Source organism: Gallinula chloropus, assembly GCF_964237585.1.
Source record: "Gallinula chloropus genome assembly, chromosome: 18".
Classification (NCBI taxonomy): Eukaryota; Metazoa; Chordata; class Aves; order Gruiformes; family Rallidae; genus Gallinula; species Gallinula chloropus.
This window is the reverse complement of record NC_140103.1, coordinates 6,102,110-6,120,989: the sequence shown is the minus strand read 5'-3', so window position 1 is coordinate 6,120,989 and position 18,880 is coordinate 6,102,110. Positions and strand designations below refer to the sequence as shown.

At 47.3% G+C, this 18,880-nt stretch overlaps 1 protein-coding gene across 1 annotated transcript in view; it reads right to left on the bottom strand.

Annotated features, from left to right (window-relative positions):
- Positions 1-4,748: 4,748 nt before the first annotated feature.
- COL5A1 (collagen type V alpha 1 chain) overlaps positions 4,749-18,880 on the bottom strand; it is a 151,373-nt gene continuing 137,241 nt past the window's right edge. The window contains exons 59-66 of the mRNA XM_084272484.1: positions 18,463-18,516; positions 17,360-17,395; positions 16,512-16,565; positions 15,882-16,140; positions 15,422-15,534; positions 13,317-13,385; positions 9,234-9,467; positions 4,749-6,566 (exon numbers count right to left, since the gene is read on the bottom strand). Of these exons, the coding sequence (XP_084128610.1) occupies positions 6,420-6,566; positions 9,234-9,467; positions 13,317-13,385; positions 15,422-15,534; positions 15,882-16,140; positions 16,512-16,565; positions 17,360-17,395; positions 18,463-18,516 (966 nt within the window). The 3' untranslated portion in view covers positions 4,749-6,419. The remainder of the gene's footprint in view (positions 6,567-9,233; positions 9,468-13,316; positions 13,386-15,421; positions 15,535-15,881; positions 16,141-16,511; positions 16,566-17,359; positions 17,396-18,462; positions 18,517-18,880) is intronic.

Below are 18,880 nucleotides of genomic sequence, written 5' to 3'. Positions count from 1 at the left end.
CAGCTTAATTTACAGGTGGCAGTGAACTGCCAGAAGACATCTCCAGCTCACTCACTCCTCTTTGAAGGTCATGGAGAGTTCCCTCACCCCCCCAGAGCTGTGGGTCAGAGCAGTTCTAGTCTTTTAATTGAGGCATTAAATAAATAAATTAATAACAATAATAGATTAAAACAATAACAAATTTGTAATTTAAATAATACAATTTTAAACCATCCAAATAATATTTAAATAATAAACATTAAAAATAAATTTAAAAAGTCAAACTAGGCCTGACTGGGGATAAGATCCTGGACAGAAAGCAGCTGAAGGATGAAGATAACCCTACCCTGCCTTGATGCTGCAAAAGCTTTGCTCTACCCACCACTTCGCTTATTCTTTTCATGCTGAGGAACATTCCTCTCCCTTTCTCATTGTACCCTCCCACTTTGTCTTGCTGCTTTTCTCTTTCCAGGAGAGCTTTAGTCATGCTAAAGTAGCCCAATGCTTTGTGTAAAACACCCATTCACAGTTTTTCTTCTAGGTTGCTCAACCAAATTCACCTAGACCATAGGGAAGAGATGCCCAGGATCTGGTCTCTAAATTTAACCATGGCCAACACCTCTTTTTTAGCTATTTTTATTTTTACCAGTCTCATGCAAACACGGTATTTAAGGAGCTGGGAGGAGCATCACTTTAAGAGACAATAATAGACCATGGTGCATCCCAACCAAAGCTGTGGTGTCTTGCAGAGAGAAAACAGTGTGATCACAGCCTGTCCCTGCACCGCACAGACGGGCACGTGGCAGAGCTGTGCCTGTCCTGGGGTGCTGCACCCCCCATCCCGGGCTGCTGTTCCCAGCCCCCCTTCCCCACCAGCTCCCAGGAACATGCTGGTCAGTGGTGGTGCAGCCCCAGGGTCGAAGCACGACTAGAAGGGGCTGCGGTTTGGAAAAGCCACGTTGCACCGTCGCAGGCAGATGCTGCCACACAGGCAGCAGGGCTGGCAGATGGAGAGCCCGTGGCTCTGTCCCAGCCGGCGCCCGCACACCGGCTGCTCCGGCACAGCCCTGGTCAAGAGGCACCTGCACCACCAGCCCTTCGTCCCATGCAAGTGATGGGTGCACAAGGCTGCGTTCTGTGCGGCCTCTGGTCCCATGGGTAATTGCTTGGTGGAGACTCAGGGGGCTAATACATGGCTGAGCTCACGGAAAAGGCTCTGTGACTATGCTTACTAACCACTCAGGGGTGCATTGTTTTAAGGACAGCCGCTGAAGCAAGCTGAGGGGCTCTGAGAAACAAAACAGGGAGCACTGGGGCCCCTTCCTTCAGAACAGGGCTGAAAAAATAAACCAAGAGGGAATAAATCCCATTTTACCAGCAGAAGTCAAGTTGCTCAGTAATCCACGTCTTACCTTTGGAAACAGCCAGGAAGGAAAGTACACATCCTCGTGCCTGGGTCAGCTCAGGTAACTGGAAAAACTTCTCAGGCTTTCACCTTCCTTCTGAACATACTGAAGCCCATAAATCTCAGCCTGGTTAAGTCCTGGCCTGTCAGGAAGAAAAAAAGAATAAATAAAAATCTCACAGGGAGACCAAAGCGGCCATCAGCACCACAGCAGCACTACAGCTGCCCCTGCTCAGCAGCTTTTAAAGGCTGTTGGAAATGCCATTGGGCTCAGCAGCATCTGGTTAACTCTCACTCCCCAAGTTGTACTGGGGGTGGGTGCTGCTGCGCTTCTCCCCAAGGGCCGGTGTGGGTGCTGAGCTCGGTTCTCTTGCTCTCCTGGCTGCATCCCAAGGGCTGAGCTGCAACCCCTGCCCCTGTGCACCATCCTTGAAGGGGGAGGCAGCTGATGTGCCAGGGCAAAGCTCCTGGGGTGTCCATGAATTTGGGTTGAGCAGTCCCAAACTCAGAGCAAAACCAAGCTGTCCTGGGTGCTCCCACTCTGTTTTAATAATCTGCTGTTTTCTGTTGTTCTTCCAAAAATAACCCTCCGTATTTCACCTGGCAGCTCCTGCATTGGAGCTTTAGCACCAAGACATGGACTCTTGCATGAAAAAAGGGCCAAAACCCATGCCATGGCTTCTGAGAAACAGTCAGATCCTCCCTCAGATCACTGCTTTTTCCTAATGACAAGTCAAAGTTCCCCTCAGCAGTGACACCCCGAGGCATCTGCTAGAAGCATTTGCTGCACCCAGCAATGATCTGCTGCAAATCACTACTGGCCACTCAGCCCGGATGAGGTTAGTGTCACCTTGAAGCACCGACAGGATCCAAGTTAAATCTCCATAGACACATCTCAGTAATTAAGGCTATTTCTCCCCCTAATTTCTTCCTGCAGCTGTGGTCCCCTCAGCTTTTCTGGGGTCTGCTGGAATGAAGATTTGGCCGTGATACCCCAAGATGTCCTAGACTACTCTGAAAAGCTAATTACATACTTAGACTAAAGGAGTGTGGCAGCTTCTATGAACATCTCAACCTGAGATCTACTGCTCATGGCAGCCAAAGAATGAAGGGGAGAGGCTGGGGGGACACACCGTGGCTTGGTCTTGGCACATTCGCTCATAGCAGGGGGGTTTGTGCATGTGGGTGTGTTTGTACCATATGTACCTGCTGCGCTGCAGATGAGGACATGTCTCTCAAGCTCTGGCAACTTCTTGAACCTGCAAACCAGCAGCACCAACTGAATGATCTCTGCAAGAAGCCCCCTGAGACCCAGCAATGCAGATCCAGCAGCGAGTGGTGGCAGCAGGCAGACGCATCCAATTTCTTCCAGCGGTAGCCAGAGGAGCCATCGTCTTCTTCCATGTCCCTGGAGCAAAACCCACCCAGGGTAAGGAAAGGATGAGCAAAGTGTCCCCCATGTTGCTTCCCACAGAACAGTGCCCTGAAGGAGAGATGTAAGTTTGGGGTTTGAGGAGCTCACCGAGAAGCTGCAGAAATTCATCCCAGGGTGAGCAGCAAAGGCTGCGGTGCCAAGCAAAGACTCCTTGGGTGCCTTTGAGGTGGAGAGAGTGGAGAGCTGGTGTCCAACTTCCAGCCACAGAAATCCCCAGGTTGGATTTTGGGTCTTTTCTGAGAAAAAAAAAAAAAAAGAAAAAGATTCCAAGCCTGGAAGTTCTTTCTCTGATGGGGTTTGGTTCATGATTTTACAGCATGTATTACCTTTAAAAGCGCTTTCACTGCTCCTCTGATGAACTCTTCGGGCTCCACTGAGCAGAGGGGTCACGGGGAAATCACGCTGCAATCAACTCCAAGAAGACATTCACATCACGTTGGTTTAGGTGGAAACAGTAAACTTGATTTATTGAAAAAAAAAATCTATTACATTTATTCCTTTATTACACAGGTTTAAAATATTTAAAAATAGCTCTTATGGGCATTACACTTAAATTTTAGGACATGTTTATTGGACTTTGAAGAAATGTACAATATGTCATTTGACACTATATTTCAAAAAGGGCCTTATGTACTAAAATTTTTTTCCATAGGTTTTATTTTTCTTATCAACATTTGTTCAAGTCATATATATTAAGGGAGGAGGGAAATAAAATTACACAAAAAGAAGGTCTGCAAATACAAGTAGTAATTTTATTGCAATATACCGTAGCTAAGTGGTCTGGGGGAATCGGAACAGTTTGGAGCTCAGTACAATTACAACACTGTGGGGTTCAACAGCGGATTTTTTTTATTTTATTTATTTTATTCTCAAAGCAAAGAAATAAAAAGGAAAAAAAAATAAAAGAAAAAAGCTCCCTTGATGAAATTGTAGAACAGAATCACATGACCTAGACAGACGCACACGTGTACATACATCAGGATATGGCTTATCTGGTGCAGAGAGGAATGCACAACCTTTTCTGACCTTCCCGCTGGTCCTGCACAAGGCTCTCACCAAGGTGACTTGAGAAGCTGAATTCTCCTATTATATTACTATATCCTCCTTTTCACTGCCGGAGTCTGCAGTTTTTAAGGTAGCACCTTTGTTGGTTTGGGTTTTTTTCCTCCCCCCCAAAAAAAGTGGAGGAAAAAAAAATAGTAAGAGAGAACACAACAGAAGAAGGGAGATGGATGGATACGGCTCTCCCAGACTGAAAAGCACCACGCGCGGCATCACCGCTCCCTCCAGCACGGCTTCGCCCCGCTTCCTCAGCTGCTGCTGCTCTCTGCTTGGGAAGGAGGGGGGGAAAAGACATCATATATAGGCTTTTCTTCACAGTAAATGTGATGTCTTTTCCTTCCTGGTGAAAGACCCCGCCTTGGCTCAAGCGTTGCTGTAATACTCCAGGCCAAGTAATAATAATAATAATAATAATAAAAACACCCTGCAACAACTATTTTTCCAGCCAAGAGATCTAAACAAGGAAAACAGCCAGGGAGAAAACAAACAAACAAACAAACAAACAAGAAGACAACAAAACCAAAAAAAGGACAAGATGGTTCAGCAAGCTGAAAATGCTGCAAAAAAGCAAGCCATCCTGGCAGAGCCACCGTGGGAAGACCAGGAAAGGAGCTCTGGGTGGGCAGGCACCCACACTGCTTCAGCATCATGTCAGGACATCCAACAAATACATAAATTAGCACCACAAACACTCAGCGACTGGGTACAATTCTGGTATGGTTACCACTGGATAAAATGCAGGAATATTCTTGGGGTGGAGAGGAGGGAAAAAAATGGAAAAACAACCATGAAAAAAAAAGGAAAAGATGCAAGCATTTAATATTTCTTTTCTACATGGGGTGTATAAGCTACTGCAATACAAGTAAGGGAAGGAGCAGGTCCTCTACATAGTGAATATGAAGGTGGCATGCATCTCATAACCAAAGACCGTAGCGAGAGCCTGCGGTCTGTGCAGAAAGTGGCTAGAAAGCAAAGGCTGGTGGGAGATTGGCCAATGGCAGGGTATCACCAGTGTTGTATTAAAGTTCTTCAAATAGATAGCACCACAGAGACATGTAAAAATAAAAAGCACCTTTTTTTTTGGTTTTTTTTTTTCTTTATACACTTTCTACTCAGAGAGGACAAATGGATTTCCCCTGCCACTGCAATCTGCCCCGGGAATAGAGTGCTTTTCTTTTTAGCAAGGGCATGTTGAAAGAATGCTGAAGAAAAGAAAAGAGAATTAATTTAAAACACATACGTTCAGGTAAGCAAGTGTATAACAAGGTGGGGATTCAAAGCAGATACTGATTTTAGATCAGGGGTTTGTAGAAATTTTGTTACAAAGTGGCTTTATTTTCCTAATCATAGAATGGTCTGGGTTGGAAGGGACCCCAAGGATCATAGAGTTCCAACCCCCCTGCCACAGGCAGGGCCACCAGCCTCCAGGCTTGGATCTACACAAGGTTGCCCAACGCCCCATCCAACCTGGCCTTGAGCACCTCCAGGGATGGGGCAATTTTGAAGCGAATCATTCCAAAATGCATCTGTGGCTCAGGGGGCTGGGTTGATGCTCACTTGGGCCTCACCCTGCAAAAACCTGCACCAGGGGTAACTCCAAGCTCCTCTAGAACTAGGCTTGGGGTTGGGAAGAGATGGGGACCAAGGCAGGGACTGAGCCACCGTCTTTGTTCCTGGGTGGATGCTTGGCTGGGATGGTGGTGGGAAGGGTGATGGTTGCAATACAGACAGGGTCACATGCATGTTTTGAAGCCAGAAACATTTAAACATTTAAAATAATATACAATACAAATATTTACTTACAAACATACAAAAATATAAGCACCTTTAATACATGGGGACGAGATGCCCAGTGTGACTTTTAGCTATCGAATTCATGGGGTTAAATTTGGTCAAACATGGAATTACATGGTTTGATGGAGATATTAAAACTTCTGGAAATGGCCATGATGTCTTGTTTGCTAGAGCTGATCCAAATCTTGTGGAAGTCAACGAAATGCCTCCGATGAGCTGTGGCAGGGTTTGGGTTGGAGCTGGGACTGCCAGGACTTCAATCTCAAGCCCAACAGAGGAGTTTCAAGTTTTTTCCGTTTTTCCTTAGAAAGAAACAAACAAAAAATCTACAGACAAGCACTCAGCATTGCTTCATGGCAAGAAGAAGAAGAAGAAGAAGTCTTTGATGGTGGTGGGGGCCTGCTCGGTGGCCGTGGAGCAGCAGCGGTGGGAGCAGCGGTTGGAGATGGAGCAGGGACAGGTCTCCGGGCCACGCGTGCGGCGGTCGGTCATGCGATTCTGCGTCTGTCGCGGGAACGGTCCTCTTGGTCGTCGGATTGGTAGGTGTGGGTGAGGTGGCACTGAGGAACTCGGGCAAAACGAGGAACGAAACAAAACGGAAAAATATAACCCATCGCTGTCCAGTTTCAGAACGTGCATGTGACAAGGAATTCTTTTTTTCTTTTTTCTTTTTTTTTTTAATTAATTAAATGGCGCAATGAGGTTACGAGGTTGCTCATTTGGAGACTAGTTTTCAGGTGGCTCTTAGCCCATGAAGCAAGCTGGTCCCACCTCGAATCCAAATTTCTGTGACGCTTCTCCGAAGTCATTGAACATGATGTCGACTATAGGTACTTGCTCTACTTTGGGCGTGTTGATTTCCAGGATAGTCTTCTGATAGCCCTTCTTTGCCTGGTGGTGACAAGAGGGAGAGAGAGGAGCTTGCATGGTGCCTCCAACACAACAACAGCAAGTTAATGTGAATGAGGATTAACCACTCAGCTGGGAATATCGTGATGATCTCCCCCAGGCATTTCCTGAGCTGCATCAGAGGCACCCCAGCACTCCAATGCATTTTTTGCCCTGCAGATTTAGCAGACATGCTCTCAAGTGGGATGGTGACCACTGGTCCGAAGCCCAGACATTGGAGCTGAAGCCACCACTGCCATGCAGATCAAAGGGCACCGCTCTCAGTACACCTCTGAGCTGGGATGGGAGCCTGGGAAAATGCTTGTGGCTGTGGTTGAGTTGCTTTGCCTCCCGGAGGACACACATGGGTTGTTGAGCAAATGTGAGCGGTTTAATTTGAATATATTAGGTTGACGATTACCCGAGCACTGCTGAAAAGATCCCATTTAAAGTTTGATGGAATTCACAAGGTGATGCTGCCTTTTTATCGCGCCCGGTAGCCACACAGCTCTTTCCAAAATATAAATAATTATTAGGGGAGCAGAAGTGCACCCGAGGGCATACAGAGCTGCACAAACAAGTGAATTTATGGAGCAGCTTTTGGCTCTCCCTCACCCTCTGATTTGTGCGTCTCGGTGGGATAGGCTGTACCACAGCTACTGAGGAAGGGATGTAAGATCAGGAAAAACACATTCAAATAATAGCCCCAACATTTGCCCTGGAGATCGGCCGGTGCCGGCTGCAGCAGCCTCAATCATGGTCAGAACAAAAGTCCCAGCAGGACCTCTGCGGCAACGCCATGGTGGGCTGCCCAACCTCATTTTTCACCTGGTAGGGCTCAAATCTTAAATATTATGACTGAGGGTCAGGGAGAATGACCTACCAGGGTACCAGAGATGGTACAGGAAAACAGGCAATGAGGAGCCTCTATCTGCAAGGCTGCAGTAAGCTCCCTTGGGGTATTTCACCTCCTTTTTTTACAGCCTCTCTCTAGCAGAGAGGAAGGACTGGGGCACCCTGGTTTGGAAGTGATGCCCAAAGCTCTGAGCCAGGAGCTCTCTGTCCCACCGTGGCTCCGAGCAGCCTCTCCCAGTCTCCTGCACGTGGGTGCCTGTTGCTCCTGCTGCTTAGTTCTCACCACAGTCTTTATTTGTGACACCGAGATGGGTTTTGCTAACAGCTGCCTGCAAGAACCAAATAAGCTTGAGGGAACTGCAGTCCTCTGTCCATGCAAATATCCCTCCTTAGGGAGATGAGTGCAGGGCACCTGAGCCACACCACTTCAACCAAAAGGGTTTTCAGCAGGCACATCTGCCCTAAAATGAGCAACGTGCAATCCTGCAGCATCTCCAAGACTAAAGAAGGGAAAGGGAGAAGGTGCTTTTCACCGAGGACACGCTGCCTTAACAGGAGATATGAAGTGCTCGAGGATAAACGTCCCCACACGGCTTCTGAGTGTTTCCAGAAGTGGGATGGCTGCCCTTTCCCTCTCTGCAGGTGTTAAAAGAAGTGACTCCAAGCTCATTTTCCCTGTTGCTCCTACAGTTAAAATCTGCACATGTGCCAGAACCGAACTGCTTTCATCTCAAATCATGTGGAGGGCTTTTTCTGTCAAACATCTCAATCTTTCCATCCCGTGGGCTCCAAGCATTGCAGTTGCAGAGGGTGAGAATTATGCATGTTTTTGCACCAGCAAGCTGGGTCTCAAAATAAACGCAAGCGGCACCTGCTTTGCCAATTTTTTAGCTCCTGAGGGCAGATTTTTGAGAGCTCAATCCTGAATCAGGCATCCAACCAACAGAGGCAGAAGTAAAGAGAGGATGCTGGGGCCCTTTGGAAACTGGCTGTCACTCATGGCCAAAGCGAAGGTGAAGCACGGTGTGGCTGAATGGGAGAGGGGGGCTGCTGTGTAACCAACCCCTCCTTCTGCACTCCAGGCAAAAATGGGACTCAGAGAGCAGAGAAAGATGCTAAAGACTGTGTTTGAAATTCAGGCAGGGATGCAAACCTCAGTCTCCTGCATCCCAAAAGCATGATCTCATCTTGCTACTCGCGGGCACGGAGCAAACCCAAATTCCGTGCTGGGGCTTCTCTGGCAGCTCAGGAGATGAGGGGCCAGAGCTGGGTGCATCCCAGTGCCCAGCACAGCCCAGACCCCTCCTGGGGCTGCACACAGAGGAGTGCTGTGGAAAACCTTCAACCAACCCGATGCCAAACTGCTAAAGCTTTGCCTCTGAGATTTCCTGAAAGCACTTGAAAGAATTCTTATTGAAGGCTCTAGAACTCATACACAACCGGGCGTCAGCACTCACCTCTCCCTGTGTGAGCAAAGGGAGCAAGAGCAAAGGCAAGGGGGGACTTTTAAAAGCAACTGGTGTTTTTAAGCTGGTTGCTTCCTTTATGCACAGCCAGCAATAAAGCAAATTAATCTGTTTTCTAGAGGTGCTGCAGCTTTCCCTGGTCTTGAGCACAATCATACACTCCCAGCACAGAGAAGAGCAAGCTCTATGCTGGGGACAGTCCTCAAGCCAACTACATCAAGGGGCACAGAATGTTTGAAGGTGATTTGCTCTGAGGAAAACAGAGCTGGGCAACCAGGGCAAGGGGACAGACATCTCCAGCACAGACCCCTTTCCCCAGGACTGGCCGTGACCAGCTCTGCCCACGTACCGCACAGCCGTCAAGGGCGGCTCGGATGTAGGGGTTGTTGTCGTAGGACATCTCCTCGTCGTTGGAGCCCAGGAAGCGGATGGCCTTGTCGTAGCTGTCGGTGGTGGCGTCGTGCCAGGCTACAGACTGGTAGCAGTTGTAAGTGATGTTCTGGTGGGCCGAAGCGCTCAGGAGACGGAGGAAAGTCATCTGCACCACTCCGATGGGGTTCCCATCCGAATCCACATAGGAGAGCTGTGAGAAGCAGAGGAGGGGAAACACTGGGCAGTGAGGAGCAACACAACATGTTTGGGAGGGGGTTGAGGACCACTGGTATCACCCATTTTTATCACATTTGGGAAGGGGCTCTGTCCCACCAGTCCAGTGGGGTACAGACACTGGTCCTGCCACGGTATGGGCATGGGGCTTCTCTAGTCCTCCTGCAGCCAGGCCACGGCTACCAGGGTGGTTTATTGCTTCTGCTGGTTCTGAGCTAAAACCAAGTGAGGTTAACGCAGGGCAGGAGGAGAAAGGAAGGGAGATTTCAGCCCTGGCTGCGAAAATACCCAGCGCTAAGGAAATCTGGGGAGACGTGTCTCAAGTTGAAGCCAATACCGAGCGTAAATCTCCAGCTTATCAAAAGGAGAGAAAGAGGATTTTTGAAGGGGTTTGGGGCTTTATTTCTCTGCCACTTTGGACATGGTTTTCTGACCATGGTGGGTTCTTTGTTCTGCACACACTGGGGCATTTCCCATTCATTTTTCCTGGGCACCAACACACACTGGCTTTTAAGCAATCTTTACACTTCATCTGTGGCAACCCTGCTCCTGCTGGTAAGGGCTCCATGCTGCCCTGCTCCTGCTCAGCTAAAGGGAAAATGTCTTTGCTGCCCTCAGGGCATGTCATGAAACACAGAGCTGCACTGGCTCGATCCTACACATCAGGTTCCTCTCTTCCCTTTGCAGGAGAACGGTGCCTAGAGATCTATTTCTGCAGAAATAAAGACAATTTATTGAAACCTGCTCTAGCACCCAGGGGATTTGGAGCTTTCAGGGACTTTTGTACCCCAGCAAGGAAGCAAACGCAGCACATCAGCTAGTTTACATATATAAACTAACGAGGTGGCATCTCCTGCCACGGCCAAGCTACCAAAGCTGCTGTTTGGTACTGTCATCTAGAGACAGGGGAGTTTCTTTAGCAATGACCAGGAGAAAAATGCAGGCACCCAAACAGCGCAGTGTTCTTCAAGGTACCACGAAACATCAAGTTGCGGTGTGAGCTGCAAACAGTAGGAGAGATTCATAACCAGACAATAAAATCATGGGTAAAAAAAAAATAAAAATATTGTAAGAGTAAATAAATATACCAACCGGTTGTCAGGATACCGTTGCACTGTCCTCCTGAGAGTGAAATATGACTGACCATGAGAGAGCCACGCATGCCAGGAGAGCTACCAGAAAACCACCAGGACGTGGAAGGAGAGGGACACAAAATGGACACTTGGCACCACTGATCTGCAGGACCCACTTCTCTCATTTATCTTAGTTCTCCTCGGTTCAGATCATTGCTTGGTTTGGGAGCCTGTCTCCTTGCTAAGGGATCTCTGCCCCTGCAGACTGCAGGAAGCCCTGTCCCAGATTTGCAACTGGAGCCACTGGGAACTGGTTGTATGTGCAGGGTTTGCTCATGGGAACAAGGTTCTGCAAAAATCGATCCTTTCCTGTTTTCTCTGTGATAGTATTTCCCTCTGGCAGCTGCCATATGGCTGCAAAGGATAACAGGACAGGATGGGTGGCAGGCCTTGTTAGAGCTACTGAGAATTGGGTATGACACACAGAAGGAAAGCAGAGTCCAGGAGAAAACATCTGCAACTCTTTTATCCCTCAAAATGCAGTTTGGCTTCATCATCCATGAGAACTGGTAGAAAATCAGCTCCAAGCATTCTGTCGTATGATTAACGATGGTGCAGAAGCATCGAAACAAGACGATTTCCTTGTATTTCATATTTACTTTGTCCCCATTACTTTTCCTAGAAGAAAGGGAAGCACTGCCATGGCTCCATGCCACATGCAAGCACCAAGATTCTTACTGAGCCCCTCACGACAGCAGCCTGTGCTCTAACAGCGCTGAACAGCCACGTGGAAATCTTCCCCTTGGCTTTAGGCATCCCACGGGCTCAGCTGACTGAGGGACTGTGCTCGGGCTGTGTGGAAATGCACCTGGAACCTTCTCCATGGTGGGAACTCTAATTCATCCCACCCTGATATACACAGATTTCAAATGATCTTGGATCCAGGCAACTGTCTCCCCAATTTACCAGTCTCAAAGTTCTGAATACTGACTGGGGTGAAATGAGAGGTGCTTTTATAAAAAATAAATCAAACTACTTTAAGTCAAACTAATGGTCTGTGTGTTTAACAGTTTTGGGGTTTGCTTAGGCAGTTCTTCTACGTGCTGGTGGCTTTTTTCCCAAATAGAAAATGCAGGACAGCTCAACAAGCAAGAAAATGGCAACAGAGAAAGATGGAACAAAGGGATCCAAGTAGCATTGAAATTCCTATTTTAAAGAAAAAAATAAAAGGGCCCTGAGCTCTAGGATGGCAATTCAGCCTCTAATGTAGCTGGGAAACAGCCTAGGGGAAAAAAAAAAAAGCAGAGAAAATGGAGAAATGTGTGTACTTGTAATATTAACTGATGAAGTGCTCTGTAATTAAGCTATGAGTAGTTGTCCTCCAAGGAGCTACAAGGCTGAAGCCTCGGCTTTGTGGCCTTATTTGCTGATGCGGCAAAGCTGCAGAAGCCATGTCTTTCTTACGGGCAGGATCAGAGCAAAACGTGTTTAGTGGCGATGAAATGCAGCTGAGGAAAACAACGCAGTGATTTTGTTTGTTGTTTGCCTTTTAAGGTGGAAGTTTAGGGCACTGCAAGAGTCCTCTGCCCTAGGGAGAGGATGACTGCATGAGGCAGCTCTCAGTGCGGTACATCAGAGCATCTCCTGCTTCCATGTGCAGGTCCACTGACTATTTCCTTCTTTCCCAATTCTCCTGATTTGACTGAGCTCATTATCTGCATCCTGCTAATCCTACAAGAATTGATACACACACGGGAGATTCTTGTTGCTTAAGGAGAACCTGGCTTTCACTAATCGCTTGCTGCTCTGACATCCTTGGCTGGGGCTCTGGGGGATGTATCCACAGTGTGAATGTCCTGTTACAGGACAAAATACGAGAGCTTTTTTCCTGGTTTATGTGTTGCTGCCTTGCTTGTTGCTGATGTTTGACCTTAGGACATTTCTCCCTCAAAAAAATTCCTTAATTGAGACTATCTCAATTCAAGCTTGGCATACGCATGGGGCTCAAAACTTTCCTTCAAACCAGTGACTTCATAGCTGAGGGTTGCACAGGAGCCCCCTGATGTGGCTCATCTCCAGTGTGGGAGATGAAACCCACCCTTTGGGGAAAACCTGACACAGACCACAGATGTGCAGATTCATCACCTCAGCCTGGGTACCAGTGAGCAGGGGCCACAACAGCACCATGCCAGGCTCTGCGCCAGAGCATCACGTTTGGGATCTCTGAGCTCCTGAGAAAAGGCTACACTGCTGGAGGACAGCAGCATGTGGGCACCTAGTTTGCTCTTTCCATGATGGGAATGGGAGCTGCTTAGGAAACAGCCAGCATCCTGCGGGATGCAGCCTGCTGCAGTGCTCTGTGGAGACAGACCTGCAACTGCTCCAGCTCCGAGTCCCATCTAAGGCAGGGGAAAGCTCCTCACCTGCTCTGAGGTTTCCAGTCCAGAAGACTGGAAAAAAAAGGTGTCCTGATTGGATTTTTTTTTTGCTTTTTTAGTATTCCACCTTAAATATTTCTACTGCGACTCGTGATGGTTATTAGTCCAACATGCAGAGTGCAACAGGTCTGGCCATACCAAAGCAGATGACGCGCTCTGATTCAGACTAGCGGGCCGAGGTTAGCCACTTACCAAAGACCCCCGCTTGTATTGACTATACCATGTGGAAGGCTGTTCTTTGGGCCAACGAGCCATTTTACTCTGTAAAATATGACATGGGTTAAAGAAAACAGAAAGCACCAAGATGCATCTTACCAGTTTACCGCGCTTGAATTCACTGAACCAGGAGCCTGGGTTTTCCTTTGGCCAAGAAGTAATTCTAGCCTAGTTTGTGGGTGGTGAGGAGGAAAGAGAGAAAGAAGAGAAAAAAAAAAAAAGGAATTAAAAAAGTTACATTCAGTTCCACAAGCAAAGTCTGCATGTTTTATTGAGACTGTCCCACTTCCTTTACAATGTTTTCTTACGCCCTGGACACCAGTAACAAGACCAGTTGGCAGAGCCCTAAGGTGCCTCTCAAGCAGAGCATGATGTGGTGCTGCCTGGAGCTGCCTTAGCACCAGCTGCTTTCGCTAAGGACCAACCATCTCTGCCTCCTAGATACCTTGGATGCAAAACAAGCAGTGCAGTCTATCGGCAGGAGAGATAAAAGGAAAAACAGGAGGGAGAAAAGGAAATATCAGGGGTTAAAAGGTGCACTGATCTTCACGGGAGGGCTAGGGTGGAAGAGAAAGCTGCTGAGGGGCTGGGAAAGACAAAGAGTGTGATTCAGGGAAAAGCAATAAGGAGCAGCACAAGCAGAGCATCCTCCGCAGTCGGTGCTGGACCATCACACATGATGGAGCTCCAATTACCTGGAGCGACACAGGGGGTGACCTTGACACAAAATAAGCTGTCAGAGCATCCTTTACGGCAGCCCAGTCTAAGCAGATGAATCACTTTTCTTGAGTCAGGGCACAAGGAAAGAGCGTGGCTGCCGTCTGCTCCCTTACCCTCCTACTAGCTCTCTCACTTGTGCTGTAAATCTCCCCCAAAAACAACAGCTAAGCTATATGCAGGTGTCTTGGGTTTGTTCTTTGCTTTCCTGTACATGAACCACAAAGCGTCAGCATGTTTCTGCTGGATTAAGGATAGACTGAAAGGGGATATGGCTTAAACTCTGCTGTGCCTTATAATAAAACCATTCAGCCAAGACTTAATTCTGGCCTGGTAGCTGTTTTCATTCCTCTACATGGAAAAAGGGCAGGCTGACGCTTTTCCTTATTTATGGCAGCACTGCAGAAGTGCAGCACAATCTGCATTTGAGGAGCATCACAGTGGTCAGAAGAGCAGCTCCACGGTGGATGAGATGGAGCCAAAGAGCTGCTCGCAGAGTCAGCGTGGCAAAAGTCTGAGCTGCTGGAAAATCATGGGCAGACTTCATTTTTTTAACCATCAACATTTTGAGGAGAGCCATGGCAAGTTAACGCGAAGGAGAAGAAATCCATCTCCTACTTCAACAGCCCTAACAAAAACTCAAGGGAGATTTATGTTGCATGTTATTTGTCCTGTGCTGGCACATATTTCTGGTGGGTGAAATTCAGCATGCAAACAGCTTCCACTGGAGTGAACAGCTTTGCCTGCACCGTAACCCAGCTGCAACACAACTGCCACACCGAGAGCTCCCCCAGGCTGCTTTGCAAGATTTCTGCTTGGCCGGTGCAAGAGCTGGTCCCCAGGCATCAGTGAGACCAGGTCCAGCAAACAGAGCACATGGGTACAGGATAAAAATGATGAGTGTGGTTGAGCTGAGCACATCATTGCACAAATAATGTAATCAACCTCGCGCATCGGTGCCAGGAAGAGTGCTGAAGCTGGTCACCCTCGTTTAGGAAACTGAATACCCACAAGAAACACCAGGAAAAAAAATGAGAGGAGATAAAACATTTATCTGCTCTGCCTGAAGACCCAGTAAAGGCAGAGGAATCAGCGGTGCTTACGCACGCAGGCAGCGGGAGGGAAGACAAGGAATGAGTTAAATGAAGCTCACGGGGAGCCATGGTTCCTGCACCAACACACACTTCTGCCTTTGCAAAGCAAAGTAAAAAAAATAATTAAGGTTTTAGCATTTATTATGATGCTTGGGAAATTGCTGAAGACTCATCCCAAATCACAGTTTAAATCTGACTTACTCAAAGAAATCCTCTTTGTAAACACACTCCTCATTATTGTAGGAGCCAAAGAAACAATCCAGATTTTTAATTCTAACTTGCTGTTGTTCAACTCTCCTGAAATTGACTGTCTATGAATATTCATATTAGGAAACAATCTCTTAGCACCATGATAATGGGGAAAAATAAAAAAAAAGAGTTGCATGGACTTACTCCTTCAGATTTCTTATCAGGGAAGATGCAAGTCTCTCCTCCAGCTGTGAAATTACAGTAAACTTTGAAAGAGTCCCTGGAACATCCTTGGTTAGGATCAACCCAGTATTCACCTGGATGCATGAGAGGGAAGAGAAGGGAAGAAAGAACCAGCACCGTGAGGAAGGATGACAACAACCATCCTACTGGGGATGTTTCACTGGCTACTATTTGTAAGTATTGTTTTGGAAAACTGGTTATTGTTCTGATTTCAGATTGTACTGTGGCACTGTAGAGGAATAGATATTTTGCATGGTATATACTCATTCTTCCCTATGTATTGTGGCTTTATCAGTCACATGGGGCTCCAGATTCAGGCACTCCCCAAATTTACTGCTCCTCCTGCACCTGCTCACATTCACTGCATGGAGGGAGGACACCCACAGTGTTTTCCCTGTACCCCCTCTACCCCGGGACACACCGTCTGGGAAATCAGGGTGACAGAGCTGTAGATCCTTGCAGGTACGTGCTGGGTTATGTTGAGTGCCCAATGGATGCTTCATTTGCTCGATTTCCAGTTTCAAGGAATTCAGTGAGCCGAAGATTTCCTCCATGCCATCAGCGTAGTCCATGTAGTTGTCGGCATTCCCATCGTCCACCAGTTGGCTGGCATCAATGTTTCTCCTGGTCCTCTTGGAAGACTGGATGGGCAGTGGCTGGATGACTTCTCCAGGAGGACCCTGTTTTGTGGGGAGGGAAGATACACCTTCTCATTGCATTGCTGGTGGAGGAGAGACAGAAGAGATGGCCAAAGGATGCACCAGCGCTGAGAAGCAGCACCATAAGATACACACTAGACATGTAAGCCACCCATGATTGTATTGATGGAAACCACCAGGCTTGAACACCAGCTCCATCTTCTCTTTCCACCTTCTTGTTAGTAACTTCTCCCTTCACACCCTGCTTTATTCTACAGCATCTCTAAGAGAAGCCAAACCATTGCTAGACCCCTGATATATCGAATCTTTGACCAGGAATCTACTTCCTAACATTACAACACCCACTTGGACCTGAACCTTGTTTCACACTTCATATACTGGGTTCTACTTACAGGAGGCCCTGGGGGCCCAGGAAGTCCCGATTCACCCTTTGGACCTGTCGGACCCTGGGTAGAAAAACAAGGGAAAAACATATGAGTCATAGAGGAAAAAGCACTTGTCCATTATATCAATTCCCAAAGGTTATTCCTGTTAACAGTCTTGTGGCAAAACTTTCTGCCTGTCCATTCAGGTACAAGAGGAGACTCCTTGCCTCCCCCCCTCCAAGAAAATGTCTGGTTTGGTTATTTTTGATGCTTAGGTAAGAGAAAAAGGTCAAACACTTGGGGTTAAAGATTCAAATTTTGTTTAAACTTCCTATGGAAAAAAGAAAGGATCTTGTACTGAATGAAAACGTTAACCCTCCAAATCAAATCAACAGTTTTATAAATCAAATAAAATCTTAAAATTAATAAAACATCGAATTCTGCATGGGGGAAAAAAGACTTTAGGAAGTTGAAGTTGCCCAAGAGGAATTTTTAGCTGCCTGCATAGGAGATCTGTAACATGAAACTTGCTTCAGCACCACATTTCTCACCAAGTTCTTCACTTTCCAGCTTGCCACCTCCCGCTTCACAGTCTATTTTTACTACCCACCGCTCTACAGCAGTAGGTTTTCTCCCAAGGACTCCGCGCTGGATTCCTCCCTATGATCTTTGCTGCACTGATGTTCAATGCAGTACAGCGTGTGCAACAGAAGCTTTTCCCAATTATAATTTCTGGGCTTAGACAGCCTGGAAAAGCTGCGTTTGCTACTGTCGTCTTTGGCTAATTGCCTTAATGCCACTGACGCGGAGGAGCCGCGGCAGGTTATGCACTTAAGAGCTCCTCAGCCTCTTCGTTTAACAACATCTATACTCACCGATGATCCTTTAGCACCTTTGGGACCAGGTGGACCCTGAACAGAGGAAAAAATACAGAAAAGAGTCAGTATTTTTCCTAGCAGAGAAGTCAGTCTCCCCTTAGAGAGAGTCAGAGTAAGGTACTACAAGGCTTTTAAAAATTATTTTTAATTTACTTCCTTTCTGTTTCCACTTTTCACATCCACTTGAGTTCAGTGTTGCTTTTATTTGCCAACATATGTGTCAGACCAATCCGTGTCAGTACTTAACACTCCTGCCGGGATGGGGACTGGGAAAGCTGCTGTGGGATTGCCATAACCTGGGGCTGGTCCTGGCTCTGTGCTAAGGACACCCAGCAAGACCAAATGCTGGTTCATAGAATCATCACCTGAGTTGGAAGAGACCCTTAAGATCATCAAGTCCAACCACAGCTTAACCCTGAGTAGTCCACCTCTAGATCATGTCCTTAAGCACTTCATCTACATGCCTGCATTAAGGTATTTAAATACCTTCAGGATTTCCATCATCTCCCTGGGCATCCAGGCCAGAGATACAGGCCAGGATGCCATTGGCCTTTTTGGCCACCTGGGCACACTGCTGGCTCATGTCCAGCCGGCTGTCAACTAACACCCCCAGGTCCTTCTCCTCCAGGGAGCTCTCCAGCCACTGTGCCCCAAGCCTGTAGCACTGCCTAGGGTTATTGTGACCAACGTGTAGGACCCGGCAATTGGCCTTGTTGAACCCCATAAAGTTGGCCTCTGGTTGCCCAAGGGTGAAGGCTCAGCCTTTGGGCATCCCGTGAACAAAATGCAAATAGCAAGACAATGCAAAAATTCATCACATGACTGCAGACAATCCAAAAGAGAGAAAAAGGGTGGGCAGATTTCCCTGACTCGATCATGCTGTGTCCCCTGTGCCCATCTCTCAGCTCCCACATCACCTCCCCAGTTCTCTTGTAACTCATTCCAGTGTTTTTTACAGGCTCATTAAACCCGTTCCCATTAGCACCCTCATACAAGGTCAGACCAGAGGGACCGTGCTGGGTGTATCTGGGAGCACCAAGCTGAGTCCAGAAGGACTGCGGTGCTCCTGAGGAACTCAGAGATAATTATTTGTCACATACCGGTAATCCTGGTGGCCCTGGAGGTCCAATTGGTCCAGAAGGACCTGTGATACCCTGAAAAAGTACAGAACAACATTGATCCACATGCAGCAATGTTAGCCTGTAACTACACAACTATCATCCACTCACAGATGACTACCTAGTTTTAGAGGACTCCATTAAAATCTGGAGCTTTAACTGGTTTTTAAATGTGTACATGATCCAGACAAGACCATGACCAGGGAATCTCATGTGTCACTTAGGCACACAGTTTTGAACAGCTGTCCTGTAGATGTGTGTTTAATGCTACCATCCCACAAAGACTATTCAGTTCTTTTCATATGACCCTTGCAAACCTGCTTTCCACTGAAATGGGCAATTTTGGAGCATCTCTACATTCTACATGTAGAATAAACTGCATCAATACAGAAAATATCCC